The sequence below is a fragment of the Somniosus microcephalus genome, unplaced genomic scaffold (assembly GCF_052327205.1).
Source record: "Somniosus microcephalus isolate GS21.2 unplaced genomic scaffold, FLI_Smic_1.0 unresolved_chr3, whole genome shotgun sequence".
NCBI classification, from domain to species: Eukaryota; Metazoa; Chordata; class Chondrichthyes; order Squaliformes; family Somniosidae; genus Somniosus; species Somniosus microcephalus.
The window spans coordinates 67,958,398-67,975,397 of NW_028225181.1; the positions used below are offsets into that span (position 1 = coordinate 67,958,398).

General features: G+C 50.3%; 2 protein-coding genes across 2 annotated transcripts in view; both read left to right on the top strand.

Annotated features, from left to right (window-relative positions):
• The window catches only part of LOC147091863 (uncharacterized), a 33,644-nt gene extending 26,034 nt beyond the window's left edge, over positions 1-7,610 (top strand). The window contains exon 3 of the mRNA XM_085976460.1: positions 6,546-7,610. Within this exon, the coding sequence (XP_085832586.1) occupies positions 6,546-7,448 (903 nt within the window). The 3' untranslated portion in view covers positions 7,449-7,610. The remainder of the gene's footprint in view (positions 1-6,545) is intronic.
• LOC147091836 (uncharacterized) overlaps positions 1-17,000 on the top strand; it is a 1,030,142-nt gene that overhangs the window by 797,350 nt on the left and 215,792 nt on the right. The window lies entirely within an intron of this gene.

Genomic DNA, 17,000 nt, shown 5'->3' on the forward strand with positions numbered 1-17,000 from the left:
GTGTCTTAACTCCTGTTCACCCTCACACCCTGCGCTTCAGTCTGTGTCTTAACTCCTGTTCACTCTCACACCCTGCGCTTCAGTCTGTGTCTTAACTCCTGTTCACCCTCACACCCTGCGCTTCAGTCTGTGTCTTAACTCCTGTTCACTCTCACACCCTGCGCTTCAGTCTGTGTCTTAACTCCTGTTCACCCTCACACCCTGCGCTTCAGTCTGTGTCTTAACTCCTGTTCACCCTCACACCCTGCGCTTCAGTCTGTGTCTTAACTCCTGTTCACTCTCACACCCTGCGCTTCTGTCTGTGTCTTAACTCCTGTTCACCCTCACACCCTGCGCTTCTGTCTGTGTCTTAACTCCTGTTCACCCTCACACCCTGCGCTTCAGTCTGTGTCTTAACTCCTGTTCACCCTCACACCCTGCGCTTCAGTCTGTGTCTTAACTCCTGTTCACTCTCGTACCCTGCGCTTCAGTCTGTGTCTTAACTCCTGTTCACTCACACCCTGCGCTTCAGTCTGTGTCTTAACTCCTGTTCACTCTCACACCCTGCGCTTCAGTCTGTGTCTTAACTCCTGTTCACCCTCACACCCTGCGCTTCTGTCTGTGTCTTAACTCCTGTTCACCCTCACACCCTGCGCTTCAGTCTGTGTCTTAACTCCTGTTCACCCTCACACCCTGCGCTTCAGTCTGTGTCTTAACTCCTGTTCACTCTCACACCCTGCGCTTCAGTCTGTGTCTTAACTCCTGTTCACCCTCACACCCTGCGCTTCAGTCTGTGTCTTAACTCCTGTTCACTCTCACACCCTGCGCTTCAGTCTGTGTCTTAACTCCTGTTCACCCTCACACCCTGCGCTTCAGTCTGTGTCTTAACTCCTGTTCACCCTCACACCCTGCGCTTCAGTCTGTGTCTTAACTCCTGTTCACTCTCACACCCTGCGCTTCTGTCTGTGTCTTAACTCCTGTTCACCCTCACACCCTGCGCTTCTGTCTGTGTCTTAACTCCTGTTCACCCTCACACCCTGCGCTTCAGTCTGTGTCTTAACTCCTGTTCACTCTCACACCCTGCGCTTCAGTCTGTGTCTTAACTCCTGTTCACCCTCACACCCTGCGCTTCTCCCTGTGTCTTAACTCCTGTTCACCCTCACACCCTGCGCTTCAGTCTGTGTCTTAACTCCTGTTCACTCTCACACCCTGCGCTTCAGTCTGTGTCTTAACTCCTGTTCACCCTCACACCCTGCGCTTCTGTCTGTGTCTTAACTCCTGTTCACCCTCACACCCTGCGCTTCAGTCTGTGTCTTAACTCCTGTTCACCCTCACACCCTGCGCTTCAGTCTGTGTCTTAACTCCTGTTCACTCTCACACCCTGCGCTTCAGTCTGTGTCTTAACTCCTGTTCACCCTCACACCCTGCGCTTCTGTCTGTGTCTTAACTCCTGTTCACCCTCACACCCTGCGCTTCAGTCTGTGTCTTAACTCCTGTTCACCCTCACACCCTGCGCTTCAGTCTGTGTCTTAACTCCTGTTCACTCTCACACCCTGCGCTTCAGTCTGTGTCTTAACTCCTGTTCACCCTCACACCCTGCGCTTCAGTCTGTGTCTTAACTCCTGTTCACTCTCACACCCTGCGCTTCAGTCTGTGTCTTAACTCCTGTTCACCCTCACACCCTGCGCTTCAGTCTGTGTCTTAACTCCTGTTCACCCTCACACCCTGCGCTTCAGTCTGTGTCTTAACTCCTGTTCACTCTCACACCCTGCGCTTCTGTCTGTGTCTTAACTCCTGTTCACCCTCACACCCTGCGCTTCTGTCTGTGTCTTAACTCCTGTTCACCCTCACACCCTGCGCTTCAGTCTGTGTCTTAACTCCTGTTCACCCTCACACCCTGCGCTTCAGTCTGTGTCTTAACTCCTGTTCACTCTCGTACCCTGCGCTTCAGTCTGTGTCTTAACTCCTGTTCACCCTCACACCCTGCGCTTCAGTCTGTGTCTTAACTCCTGTTCACTCACACCCTGCGCTTCTCCGTGTCTTAACTCCTGTTCACCCTCACACCCTGCACTTTTGTCTGTGTCTTAACTCCTGTTCACCCTCACACCCTGCGCTTCTGTCTGTGTCTTAACTCCTGTTCACTCTCACACCCTGCGCTTCAGTCTGTGTCTTAACTCCTGGTCACCCTCACACCCTGCGCTTCAGTCTGTGTTTTAACTCCTGTTCACCCTCACACCCTGCGCTTCTGTCTGATTGATTGGAGAATATCACTCAAAGGGTTGACGGTGGATAGGCAATGGCAAACATTCAAAGACCGAATGGATGAACTACAGAATTTGTTCATCCCTGTTTGGCATAAAAATTAAACAAAAAAGTTGACTCAACCGTGGTTAACAAGGGAAATTAGCGATAGCATAAGATCCAAGGAGAGGTCATATAAATTGGCCAGAAAAAGCAATAATCCTGAGGATTGGGAGCAGTTTAGGATTCAACAAAGGAGGACAAAGGGAATAATTAAGAAGGGGAAAATAGAATATGAGAGTAAGCTTTCAGGGAACATAAAAACTGACTGTAAAAGCTTTTATAGATATGTGAAGAGAAAAAGATTGGTGAAGTCAAGCGTAGGTCCCTTGCAGTCAGAATCAGGGGAATTTATAATGGGGAACAAAGAAATGGCTGACCAACTAAATACATATTTTGGTTCTGTCTTCACAAAGGAGGACACAAATAACCTCCCAGAGATGCTGGGGAACATAGGGTCTGAAGAAAGGGTGGAACTGAAAGAAATCAGAATTTGTAGGGAAATGGTGTTTGGAAAATTGATGGGACTGAAGGCCGATAAATCACCAGGGCTTGATAATCTACATTCTAGGGTACTTAAAGAAGTGGCCCGAGAAATAGTAGATGCATTGCTGGTCATCTTCCAGAACTCGAGAGACTCTGGAACAGTTCCCATGGATTGGAGGGTAGCTAATTTTACCCCACTATTCACAAAAGGTGGTCGAGAAAAAGCAGGGAATTATAAACCAGTAAGCCTGACATCAGTAGTGGGGAAAATGCTGGAGTCCATTATAAAAGATGTAATAGCAGAGCACTTGGAAAGCAGTGACAGGATCGGACAAAGTTAACATGGATTTACAAAAGGTAAATCGTGCTTGACTAATCCACTGGAATTTTTTGAGGATGTAACTGGTAAAATAGATAAGGGAGAACCAGTGGATGTGGTGTATTTGGACTTTCAGAAGGCTTTCGATAAGGTCCCGCATAAGAGATTAGCATGCAAAATTAAGGCACATGGGATTGGGGGCAAGGTATTGACTTGGATAGAGAACTGGTTGGCGGATAGAAAGCAGAGAGTTGGAATGAACGGGTCATTTTCTGAGTGGCAGGCAGTGACTAGTGGGGTATCGCAAGGATTGCTCCTAGGACCCCAGCTGTTCACAATATACATTAATGATCTGGACAAGGGAATTGGATATAATATCTCCAAATTTGCAGATAACACAAAGCTGGGAGGGAGGGTATGCTGTGAGGAGGATGTGAAACTCCAGTACGATTCGGATAGGTTGGGTGATTGGACAGAAACATGGCAAATGCACTATAATGTGGATAAATGCGAGGTTATCCACTTTGGTGGCAAAAACAGGAAGGCAGATTATTATTTGAATGGCAATAGATTGGGAGAAGGGGAAGTGCAAAGAGACCTGGGTGTTCTTGTGCACCAGTCGCTGAAGGTAAGCATGCAGGTGCAGCAGGTGGTTAAGAAGGCAAATGGTATGTTGGCCTTCGTAGCGAGAGGGTTCGAGTACAGGAACAGGGATGTCTTGCTGCAGTTGTACAGGGCCTTGGTGAGACCACACCTTGAGTATTGTGTGCAGTTTTGGTCGCCTTATCTGAGGAAGGACGTTCTTGCCATGGAAGGAGTGCAGCGAAGATTCACCAGGCTGATACCTGGGATGGCAGGAATGACGTATGAGGAGAGATTGGATCGATTGGGCTCATACTCACTGGAGTTTAGAAGATTGAGAGGGGATCTCATCGAACCCTATAAAATTCTCAGGCCTGGACAGACTGGATGCAGGAAGAATGTTTCCAATGGCCGGGGAGTCCAGAACCAGGGGTCACAGTCTAAGGATAAGGGGTGGCCATTTAGGACAGAAATGAGGAGGAATTTCTTCACCCAGAGACTGGTGAACCTGTGGAATTCTCTGCCACAGAGGGCGGTGGAGGCCAGTTCATTAAATATATTCAAGAAAGAGTTGGATAGATTTCTTAAGGCTAAAGGGATCCAGGGATATGGGGAGAAGGCAGGGACAGGGTACTGAATTTGGATGATCAGCCATGATCTCATTGAATGGCGGCGCAGGCTCGAAGGGCCGAATGGCCTACTCCTATCTTCTATATTACTATCTACTCTGTCCAGAACCCTCATGATTTTGAACACCTCTATCAAATCTCCTCTCAACCTTCTCTGCTCTGAGGAGAACCATCCCAGTTTCTCCAGTCTATCCACGTAACTGAAATCCCTTATCCCTGGAACCATTCTTGTAAATCTTTCCTGCACCCTCTCTGAGGCCTTCACATCGTTCAGAAAGTGCGGTGCCCAGAATTGGACACAAAACTCCAGTTGAGGCCGAACCAGTGTTTTATAAAGGTTCATCATAACCTCCTTGCTTTTGGACTCTATGCCTCTATTTATTAAGCCCAGGATCCCGCACGCTTTTTTAACTGCTTTCTCAACCTGCCCTGCCACCTTCAATGATTTGTGCACACATACCCCAGGTCTCTCTTTCATGCACACATTTTAGTCTTATACCCTTTAGTTTATATTGCCTCTCCTCATTCTTCCTTCCAAAATATATCAGTTCGCACTTTTCTGCGTTAAATTTCATCTCCCATGTGTCCGCCCATTCCACCAGCATGTCTATGTCCTCGTGAAGTCTATCAGTATCCTCCTCACTGTTCACTATACTTCCAAGTTTTGTGTCATCTGCATATTTTGAAATTGTGCCCTGCACACCCAAGTCTAAGTCATTAATATATATCAAGTAAAGCAGTGATCCTAGTACCAACCCCTGGGGAACACCACTGTGTACCTTCCTCCAGTCTGAAACACAACCGTTCACCACTACTCTCTGTTTTCTGTCACTTTGCCAATTTCATATCCATGCTGCCACTGTCCCTATTATTCCATGGGCATCAACTTTGCTGGCAAGCCTATTATATGGCTCTTTGTCGAATGCCTTTTGGAAATCCATGCACACCACGTTAACCGCATTGCCCTCATCAACACTCTCTGTTACCTCATCAAAAACCTCAATCAGAATCAGAGTGGCCGGGCCCGGCGGACGTGCGGCCAGTGTCCTGGCACCAGGAAACCCAGGGTGCAGCGCCTCCCCCATCCGAGCCACCGCTTCCCGGTTTCTTCAGCCAGTTCCACCAACTCTGGCTCGGGACAAAGGACAGGAGCCAGGCTCCCAGAATGGCCCGCGTCCCAAGGAGCATGCGCACTCTCAGCGGGGAAATCAGCGCGTTGGATAGAGCGGTTTCTGGGGCGCGGTGAATTGTGGGTGCTGCGGCCGCCATTAGTCAGTAGCTGTGGGGAAGAGTTATATTGCAGGCTGACGGAAGGTAGGTCCCCGGCCGCCTGTGTAGGTCTTTTTGTTGCTTCAGTTTGAGCTGGAGTGGAGATGGAGGAGAAGCTGCTGGGTTTAACCCCCAGTACTTCTGAGCCCAGGAGGACCCAACAATTTCCAATGTGAGACTGTCAAGGGAGGTGGATTCTGGGGAGATTAGGTTGTTAAACAGACACTGTCCCTACAATGTAAAAGAGTATTGTTTTAGGAACAAGTATTTCTGTAGAGGCTTTTAATCCAGTTTACATTCAGATTTGTTTTAATTCATTCTTGGGATGTGGGCGTCGCTCGCAAGACCAGAATATGTTGCCAATCCCCATCTTCCCATTGAGAAGGTGATGGTGGGCCGCCTTCTTGAACCGCTGCAGTCCGTGTGGTGAAGGTACTCCCACAATGCTGTTGTGTAAGGAGTTCCAGGGTTTTCACCCAGTGATGATGTAGCAACGGCGATATATGTCCAAGTCAGGATGGTGTGTGACTTGGAGGGGAACTTGGAGGTGATGGTGCTCCCATGCACCTTCTGCCTTTGTCCTTCTAGGTGCTGAAGGTTGTGGGTTTTGGAGGTTCTGTCAAAGTTCTGGTCGAGTTGCAGATGTATAAACTCCATCTCCTTCGCCCCCTCCCACTCCCACCTCTCTCTCCTCCCATAGAGGCCAGAGGCCCAGACCAAGTGGCAGATTCCCTTCACCGAGGGACATTAGTGAACCAGTGGGATTTCATGACAATCCGGCAGCTTTCATGGTCACTTTTTTCTAGCGCCGGCCCCACAAATGACCAGATTTGCTGAGCTCAATTTCACAACCTGCCTCTTTAGTGGGTTCTCTCTCACGCTCCCTGTTTTAAATTCATTTTACAGGGTATTAGAAGGGGAGGATTTTCACACGGGTCACTCAAACCACACATCACGTCAAGATCTGACAGTCACTCGATTCATCAGGAACTGAATATCATCGGCCTTTGAATATGGAACCAAAAAGCACTGTTCACAGCGGGGAGAAACTGTACACGTGTTCTGTGTGTGGACGAGGCTTCAGCCAATCCTCTGGCCTATCGAGACACAAGCACAGTCACACTGGGGAGAGGCCGTTCACCTGCTCTGAGTGTGGGAAGGGATTCACTCAGTCATCTGACCTGCTAAGACACCAGCGAGTTCACACTGGGGAGAGGCCGTTCACCTGCTCTGAGTGTGGGAAGGGATTCACCAATTCATTCCACCTGCTGACACACCAGCGAGTTCACACTGGGGAGAGGCCGTTCACCTGCTCTGAGTGTGGGAAGGGATTCACTCAGTCATCCCACCTGCTGAGTCACCAGCAAGTTCACACTGATGAGAGACCTTTCACCTGCTCGGACTGTGGGAAGTGCTTTAAAAGTTCTGGGGACCTGATGAGCCATCAAAGTCTTCACACTGACGAGAGACTGTTCAGGTGCTCTCACTGCGGGACTGGGTTCAGGCGATCATCTGAGCTCACTATACACCAGCGCACTCACACTGGGGAGAGGCCGTTCACCTGCTCCGTGTGTGGGAAGGGATTCACTCAGTCATCTGACCTGCTAAGACACCAGCGAGTTCACACTGGGGAGAGGCCGTTCACCTGCCCTGAGTGTGGGAAGGGATTCACTAATTCATCCCAACTGCTGACACACCAGCGAGCTCACACTGGGGAGAGGCCGTTCACCTGCCCTGAGTGTGGGAAGGGATTCACTCAGTCATCTCACCTTCTGACACACCAGCGAGTTCACACTGGGGAGAGGCCGTTCACCTGCTCCGTGTGTGGGAAGGGATTCACTCAGTCATCCCACTTGCTGACACACCAGCGAGTTCACAAGTGACTGCAGGGGTTGGATTCTGTTGTTGCTGCTGTTAATCACATCCAGGACTGAACCATGTTCATTCTGACAGTTGGGGTTTGTTTTTGCTGATGTTAATAACTCCGGGAACTGTGCTGGAGTTTAATATTCTGGATATGTCAAATAAATCAACTTTGCTTTAAACACATTGTTGTAGATTTTTGTCTTTCCCACCTGAGTGTTTAGCATCACCTGGCTGGAGCTCAGAAAGGACAATCTGGGGGAGGATCGTACAGTGGGAACAGAACTCCAGCCTGGATACAGTCCTTCAGGGCCACACTGAGGGGCAAATGGCAATTTGGTCTTTCTTGTCTCTCTTCATGACAGAAGTTGCTGTGAAACATGTCCCACCCGCTCTCTGCCATAGTTCAGAGCTCCTAGGCGTGGAACAGAAGGCTCCTTTAGGAATGTACCCCAGTGCTTTTTTTTGAATGGCCTTATTAACTTGTGTTGCTACTTTTAGTGATTTGTGTATCTGTATCCCTGGATCCCTCTGCTTCTCCAGCCCATTTAGACTCTTAGGGGGAAATTCGGTGGCGCCCCCTTTGGGTCGCTAATATCACCAGGGCTGAAGTTAGCGCCCCTGCGCGTTAAATTCAGTGATAGCGCCCCAAGCAGGAGGCGGGGTGCTACTGGAAGCGCTCTCCTCCCTCTTGAGGTGCTACCAGTGAATTTCACAGTGCTTCGTGTAACAGCGCCATGCCCATCAGCACATAGCACTGCGTCACAGCAGAACTCCCTCCCTGATTAAAGGGGAGAGGCCGAGCACTGCGCACACCGGGGCCCTGCTGGACCACCGGGGAGCGGGGTGTCAGATCAAGAGGAACGCCAGGCTGAGCGATCGCGGCTGGCACCCCGAAGCAGAAAGGGGAGGGGGGCAGGTGCTGGCAGTCGGCCAAAATAAAAAGTTGCCGCCCGACACCTGCCCTTTAAGTAGCGCCGCCACGGCTGCAAGAACGACCCCTGACCCTGTTGGACATATTGTCCGGCGATAGGTCAGGGGTCATAACCCAAGGTTGCAGCCGGGGTGCTGCGCACGGCAATGACGTCATTGCCGGCTGTGCAGTGCCGCGGGGTGCTACCGGCTACCGCCGCCTCTAACCTCCCACTGAATATCGCGGGAGGCACAAAGCAACACAATTTCACCCCCTTGTCAAAGTAGTGTGTGGCCTCCTTGTTCTTCCCACCAAAACACACCACCTCACACTGATCTACAGTGAAATTCATTAACACACAACCTCACACTGATTTATCATGAAATTCATTAACACACCACCTCACACTGATCTACAGTGAAATTCATTAGCACACCACCTCACACTGATCTATAGTGAAATTCATCAACACACCACCTCACACTGATTATTAGTGACATTCATTAACACACCACCTCACACTGATCTATCGTGAAATTCATTAACACACCACCTCACACTGATCCACAGTGAAATTCATTAACACACCACCTCACATTGATCTACAGTGAAATTCATTAACACATCACCTCAACTGATCTATAGTGAAATTCACTAACACACCACCTCACACTGATCTATAGAGAAATTCGTTAACACGCCCCCTCACGCTGATCTTTAGTGAAATTCATTAACACACCACCTCACACTGATCTATAGTGAAATTCATTTGCCACTTACATGCCCATTCTAAAATTTATTAATGTCTTCTTGCATTTTCTCTTCCTCAGTATTAACTCTACCTCCCAATTTGGTGTCATCGACAAACTTTGAAATTGTACTTCTGATTCCCGAGTCCAAATCGTTTATGAACAACAGTGATCCCAGCACCAATCCCTGTGGAACACTACTTCCCACCTTTTGCAAATCTGAGTAGCTACTCTTAACCCCTACTCTCTGTTTCCTGTTTTGTAACCAGCTTGCTATCCATAAACAGTTTGTAAGATCGACAAGATGATCATGGTCAGGCCGTGTGGAGTGAAGGGCCAGGCAGCAGAATGGATGGAAAGCTGGCTAGAAAACAGAAATCAGAGGGTTAGAGTTAAGGGAAGTTTGTTGCGATCTTTCCATCCATTCTGCTGCCTGGCCCTTGACTCCACACAGCCTGACCATGGTCATCTTGTAGACCGTATATACTGCAGACACAGTGCACCAGTGGTGGAGGGGGTGGATATTGAGTCCTGGGGCAGGGGCGCCCCTGACAGGGTTACAGGCCCATCAGCCACTGGAATAACATGGAGAGCTGAGCTCGGCAGCAATAGTCCGGTTTTGTCTCCTTTGGAGACCAGGTGTACAAGCAGAGTTAGTGCAGTCTTCACAGCAACCGTAATAAAATTGTTACAGTTGTGAAGGAACTTTGTGTCAGTGCACTGGACCACAAACAAAGTATATGTGTCGATTATTGTCTGACTGCGCTACTGTGACATTTTAAAGGTGCTATATAAAGGTAATCTGTTGTTGGTCTGAGTTTGCGTTGTGTAAATGCTGCCCTTCTCACAGCCTGTAAAAGGAGTTTACAAAAGTCATCACTGAGAGTCCAGGATAGAGATTGTCAAGATTCTCCCCTCCTGGTTCCTGCCCAAGGGGGCTGCACATGGGCCCTGCTGCCCCCTGAGCCTCTCAAGATGGCGGCCATGAACCCGGGCCTGTCACCGGGAGAAAGCCCCACAGCTGCCGCCCTGCTCGGGGCAAACGCCCGGCCCGGAGGCTCTTGTTCGGGGCCTGGGGCCCACGCCGGGTGTGTGTGAAGCAGATAATGTTGAGTGTTTTTATAATGGGGCCTGGGGCCACACTCGGGGTGTGTGCAGCCCGCGTCCCCCCCGGGGTTCATTTTTTTTAAAACTCAAACATATTTATTTAAATATGGTGGTACTTGTTACAACTCATCAATGACATAATAAATCCATTACATTCATTAGCCGCAATAAAACAAAGCCTTAAAAACAGCTTTAGGGTTAACAGTATAAATGCAGTGGTAAATTTTACAGATAAACCAATAATATTAACAGTACAGGTACCCATAGTGAAAAACAATTTTATGCCAGTCCTATTGGCAATCTGGTAACTCTTTGTTTTTGCTTGGTATTACCTGTTGTCCTTTTTTTTACATTCAAGTACAACAGTACTTATATAACTCATCAATTACATAGTAAATCCGTTACATTCATTGACCACAATAAAAAGGATAAAGCCTCAAAAAACAGCTTTATGGTCAACAATATATGTACAATAATAAATTTTTACAGGTACATCAATAATGTTTACAGTACAAACTGCCACTATTTAATAAACCAAGAAAAGAAAGTCCTACTGGCATCGCTGAATCATTCGGTCATTCATTCCTCCGTTCGTTCGTTCGCTCAAGCGTCACTTCCATTGGGCAGGTCTGCATGTCATTTGTCTACCTGTGCGCAGGCGTGCATTCGTTCATCCGTCCAGACAGGCCTCACGCTCACCCAATAGGATGCCCACTTTCATCCTAGGGAGCGAGAACCCCTCATTCGGTCGAACGTAAGTTCCATTGTTTATGCGTGCGTAAGTATCATTTGTCTATCTGTGTGCATGCGTGCGTTTGTTCATCCGTCCAGCAGGCCTCATGCTCACCAAGCGAGCCTTCATCCTGGGGAGCGAGGGCCCTTCATTCGGTCGAATGTAAGTTCCATTGTGTATGCGTGCGTATTATTTGTGTCCGCATGCATGCGTTCACTTGAGCCTTCGTTTGTTCGATTAAGGAAGGCTTTAACACTAAATAACACCACAATATACAAAGTCCCATAACCATATCAGAAATCAATTAAAACTTCAAGTAAACTACTTTTAACCAGAACCCAAAACTTCTTCAACAAAACAAGTAAATACCAGTTCTACGCCAGTCCTATTGGCACTCTAATAACTCTTCGTTTTCACTTGATGTTATCTAACCATATAATGTCATGATCCTTGTCCACAGTCTTCAACTTTTCCACAGAAAAGAAGCCGACCACTTTCTCAAATACGTAAAAGAGGAAAACGACTACTCAAATTTCCTTCTTCTTGCTGTTATCACTCACAGGACCCAGCCATCAAGACATTCATTATTCCTTGCCGATATTACTTTGTTTTGCCTTTTATCTTCCTTTTATTTTCCTTTTTCACTTTTATTCCGTTCTCTTTTCCCATCTTATGGCCGCTCAAGCTCCATACTACAGATGGACACAGTCTGTCTTTCCTCCACCAAAATGGTGACACAAACCGGCACCCGTTACCGAGAAAAAGCCTCACAGCTGCCACCAAACAGAGCACAGGCGGGGCCGCTGGAACTCATTCGGGCCGGAGACCGTTCTTCAACTTTAGAAACTGTGCAGCATGCTCACCCACAGCATCTCCCGACTCCGCTTCTGTCGACCAGCCGCTCCGCCCTGGGCCCCCCGCCTGGGGTCCTCCATGCTGGGCCTCCTGACTGGGGTCCTCCGTGCTGGGCCCCCCGCCTGGGGTCCTCCGTGCTGGGCCTCCCACCTGGGGTCCTCCGTGCTGGGCCTCCCACCTAGGACACTTTCCTCTGGGTCCTCCACCCTGGGCCCCCCGCCTGGGGTCCTCCGTGCTGGGCCCCCCGCCTGGGGTCCTCCGTGCTGGGCCCCCCGCCTGGGGTCCTCCGTGCTGGGCCCCCCGCCTGGGGTCCTCCGTGCTGGGTCCACCGCCTGGGGTCCTCCGTGCTGGGCCCCCCGCCTGGGGTCCTCTGTGCTGGGCCCCCCGCCTGGGGTCCTCCGTGCTGGGCCCCCCGCCTGGGGTCCTCCGTGCTGGGCCTCCTGCCTGGTGTCCTCCGTGCTGGGCCTCCCGCCTAGGACACTCTCCTCTGGGCCTTCCACCCTGGGCCTCCGTTCTGGGCCCCCCACCTGGGGTCCTCCGTGCTGGGCCCCCCACATAGGACACTCTCCTCTGGGCCTTCCACCCTGGGCCTCCGTGCTGGGCCCCCCAACTGGGGTCCTCCGTGCTGGGCCTCCCGCCTAGGACACTCTCCTCTGGGTCCTCCGCCCTGGGCCCCCGCCTGGTGTCCTCCGTGCTGGGCCTCCCACCTGGGACACTCTCCTCTGGGTCCTCTGCCCTGGGCCCCCGCCTGGTGTCCTCCGTGCTGGGCCTCCCGCCTGGGACACTCTCCTCTGGGTACTCCGCCCTGGGCCCCCCGCCTGGGGTCCTCCATGCTGGGCCTCCCGCCTGGGACACTCTCCTCTGGGTCTTCCACCCTGGGCCCCCCGCCTGGGGTCCTCCGTGCTGGGCCTCCCGCCTAGGACACTCTCCTCTGTGTCCTCCGCCCTGGGCCCCCCGCCTAGGGTCCTCCGTGCTGGGCCTCCCACCTAGGGTCCTCCATGTTGGGCCTCCCGCCTGGGGTCCTCCGTGCTGGGCCTCCCGCCTAGGACACTCTCCTCTGGGTCTTCCACCCTGGGCCCCCCGCCTGGGGTCCTCCGTGCTGGGCCTCCCGCCTAGGACTCTCTCCTCTGGGTCTTCCACCCTGGGCCTTCTGCGTCCGAATCCTCTGCTGAAACAAATCCTCCAAACCCCCTTCATTCTTCCGGTGATGATCTGAAATTAAGTCCCTCTAGTTACTGACTCACCGACCAGTGAAATACTTTTTCCTGATCTTCCTGATCAGATTTTAAACACCTTCCTCAGATCTCTTCTCACCCTTCTTTGTTCTAATGAAAAGAACCCAGTTTCTCTAATCTCTCCTGATAACTAAAGGCTCTCTTCCCTGGTATCTTCTCAGTGAATCTCTCTGCACCCTCTCCATGGCCTTGACATCCTTCTTTGAGTAAGATGCCCCAGAACCTGACACAATATTCTAACTGCAGCCTCACCAATGATTTTGTACAGGTTTACATGAGCTCTGCCCTTTTGTACTCTACACCCCTATTTATTAAAGCCCACTATACAATTTTTAAAACAGCTTCATCAACTTGTCCGCTCACTGTTAAAGATTTCTGTACCTGAACTCCTGAATCACTCTGCTCCTCTACTCCTTTTAAAGTTTTACATAAGAACATAAGAATTAGGAGCAGGAGTGGGTCACACAGCCCCTCGAGCCTGCTCCACCATTCAATAAGATCTTGACTGATCATCGACCTCAACTCCACTTTCCCACCCAATCCCCATATCCCTTGATTCCCCTAGAGTCCAAAGGCTGGATTTTGTCTTTGGGGCGGGCTGGGGTCGTGTCATCCACTTTTCGTGTTATCCACCCGATTCCAAATCGATGTGGGAGATTGATGCGATTTTCACATAATTGGGCAATTGAGTTCCAGCGTGTGGGAACCCATGGCCCAATTAGATTTTTCAGTCTGAAACTCGCCTCCGATGGCATCATCATTGCTGTTGCATTTAAGGTCTGCAAGAAGCCTTGCTTCTTCTGCAGACTGCCAACCTTTTGGCCTTTGTAGTGAGAGGGACCTGGAGGCAGAATGAGCAGCGGGAGACCTAAGTCTGCTCCCAGATTTGATGACGTCGCCCTGCAAGCTTTGGTGGAGGGAGCAAGAGCTAGTAAGGAGGTGCTCTTCCCTTCTTCAGGGAGGAAGAAGCCTCCCCAGCAGACGAAGGCTGTGCGGATCCAGGTGGCCCAGGAGGTCAACTCGTTGTCCCTCATCCGCAGAACCTGGCTTCAGTGCAGGAAGAGGTTTCATGAGCTTCTGCGCACTGGAAAAGTGAGTATGCCTTTGCCATCACCCTCAATCTGATCCCCATTGCCTCTCCTCACCAGCATTCAGCTTTAGCAACCTCTTCCTCCACATCCCACTTGACACTGACATCCATGAACCCTTGCCCATTCCCTCTCTCTCTATGGTCACATTCACCTAACTATTCGACTATGCAGCCCTCACACTCCCTATCGCTGTGATGGTATGAAAACAACTTACAACACACAGGGAGGGCCCTTGGTCTTGCCATCTCACTCCATCTTTGTCTCCTTCTAACCACCAATGATATGGATTCTCTACACTCACTCCTTCATTCTCACTCAAACTCCACTTGTCTCCCTCATTGCAGGAAAAGAGTGCTCACAATAAGAGGGAAAGAGTGAGGACGGGAGGAAGGCCACCCTCAGTAGCCCAGCTCACCCCCTCGGAGGAGCCGGCCCTGGAGATCGTGGGAGTGGAGGAGGATGCGCAAGTGGGGGACGGACAGACGGGTGCATCAGAGCAAGCCGGTGACAGAATAGTTTATCATCTTTCTCATTGACATTGCATGAGTCACTGATAATGATTCTGATGCTCTAACAGATTGACTTTTGATCATCTGCAAGATTCAATGTGTATGTAACCTTGGCCTCACATCTCTGACTCTTTCCCCACAGGACCATCGAAAGCCCCCATCCCCACTATCCAGGAGGAACAGCCTGAGCCTCCAAACTCCTCAGAGGAAGCTGCAACCTCTGAGGGTGCAGCGTCAGCAGAATTCAGCACACCCAGCACCAACGCAGACACTCACACTTTGGTGGTACCTTCGTGAGATAGTGCAGTGTTGTCACCTGGCGTATCACAGCGCACAAGTGAGCATCAGCAGATGGTGGAGACAGGGACAGCTGTGGAGATTCCTAGTCGGAGGGCGCAGGACTCTGCCAGCTCGGCTCAGCAGCATGTCGACCCTCTGCCTCCGGGTCCATCCAGAAGAAGAGCGGTGCTGGAACTCCAGGAACAGGTGCAGGAGTCCCTGGCAGGTTTTGTCTCCAGGGTCACTGCGAGTGTGGAGTGAATGGAGGAGTCCTTCGCTAACATGAGCAGAGCCTTTGTGGAGGTGTTGGCGCATGAATGCATCACCACAGAAAGGATGGCAACCTCCGCGGAAAGGATGGCTACCTCCATGGTAAGGCTGGCTACGGTAGAGGAGAGGATGGCTACGTCCATGGAGGAGCTTAGTCGCCAGGGTATGGAAAACATGGTATTTGTTCAGAATAGACTGATATCTCTTGAGGAGCAATGGTCAGCTCTAAGGTGCTGTCAAGCTACTTGCTAGCTCTGAAGTGGGGCTGACACATTAGAGGGATGTTGGTGGCATACAACAAGGATGTGGGGGCTCCACTCCAAGCGCTCACACGACCATGCCACTGCAGAGACCTCGGTCAGAGCCACACCAGAGTCCCCACCCAACTGAAATCGGCGCCTCAACCCCTGCACAGTCGCAGGAGCAGCAGACTGTTGCCGAGCCCTCACATGTTCGCAATCCCAGAGGACACCCGTCAAAGGTGTCGAGACAGGAGCAGCAAAAAAGTGAGCAAGGGGCCTCCACATCCGCTGAAGCCACAGGGGAAGCACCATGTAGGAGCACGCGTAAAAGGAAGATAATGCACAAGTAGTCACAAGGGTAGTCACTTGGGTGAAATATTGGCCCAGAAATTCGGGTCCCAGCGCGTGAGTACGCACGGGGTACTCACGCGTGGACCCGATGGAAGTACCAGTTTCTTGCATGCGCGGGAAACCGGCACTTCCGATCCTCTGAACAAAGGGGTTCAGAGGCGGAACGCGCGCGCAGGGGAGGCTGCGCGTGCGCTTTGAACTTAGTTTTTTTTTACAGGTTTTCACTTGAGGGTAAGCCTGTAGGATTTACACATTTAAAAAGCAGGTGTAAAGCCTGCTTTTTAGAAGGTAAGTGGTCAATTAATTAAAATTAAAACATTTTTTCCACAGGTTTATTATTTTTAAATACTTTAAAGTAAGGTAAGTTTATTTTTAGCCATGTTTTTTTATAAAATTATTATTTTCAAAAATTTAAATTATTGTTTAAAATAGTTATTTAATGTAATTTGTAGTTTATTTAAAAAGTGTGATTTAATTTATTTGAAGGTTAAGTACTGTTTTGGGCCCTCAGCATTCATACGTTTTGACAGGTCTTTCTGTCAATCTTATGAATGGGCTTCTCCCTCCTCCGATTGGCTGCCCATGGCTCACGTGATCCCAGGGGACGCATCGCACTAACTACACCCCTGGAACACGCAAGCACAGCGCGCCGGCCTCTGGGCCAGGATTCGGAGAGGAAATCCACGTAGGCCCAGAGCTCAACTGCCGGCGCGCTAGGTAAGTGTAGTTCGGGGGCTTGCATCCGTGGGAAGCCCCCGACCCGAATTTCTGGGCCGTTATGTTTAATGTTAAAAAGCCATCAGTTGGTTATTGTCATTAAAAATTCTGATGTCAACTGTTGCAGTTGTGACGTGTGTAATATCGCTAATTGGACTTCCACATTGAGGGCTTAGGATGACTTGCAATTGTCAGTATGGTGGTCAGAGTGGTAGGAACTGCAGGTTCTTGGCCATTGTCGATGCTCTGGTAAGAAGCTGCGAGGCAAAAGTGCTTGATTGGCTAGGTTAAGCAAATCTGGCCAAGATGAATGCGTGCCTTGCATCCCGGCCAGCAATGTGCTCGCATGCTGCTGGCACTGGTGGATGCGCCTCTGCAAGCTGGTCGTTGTCACTCTCCTCCTCCTCCTCGTCTGAGGAGGCTATGTGATGAGCCACTTGTTCCTCAGGCATCTGCAAGCCATGATGCTGTGCCATGTTGTGAAGTGCACAGCAAACCACGACGAATCTGGAAACATAGAA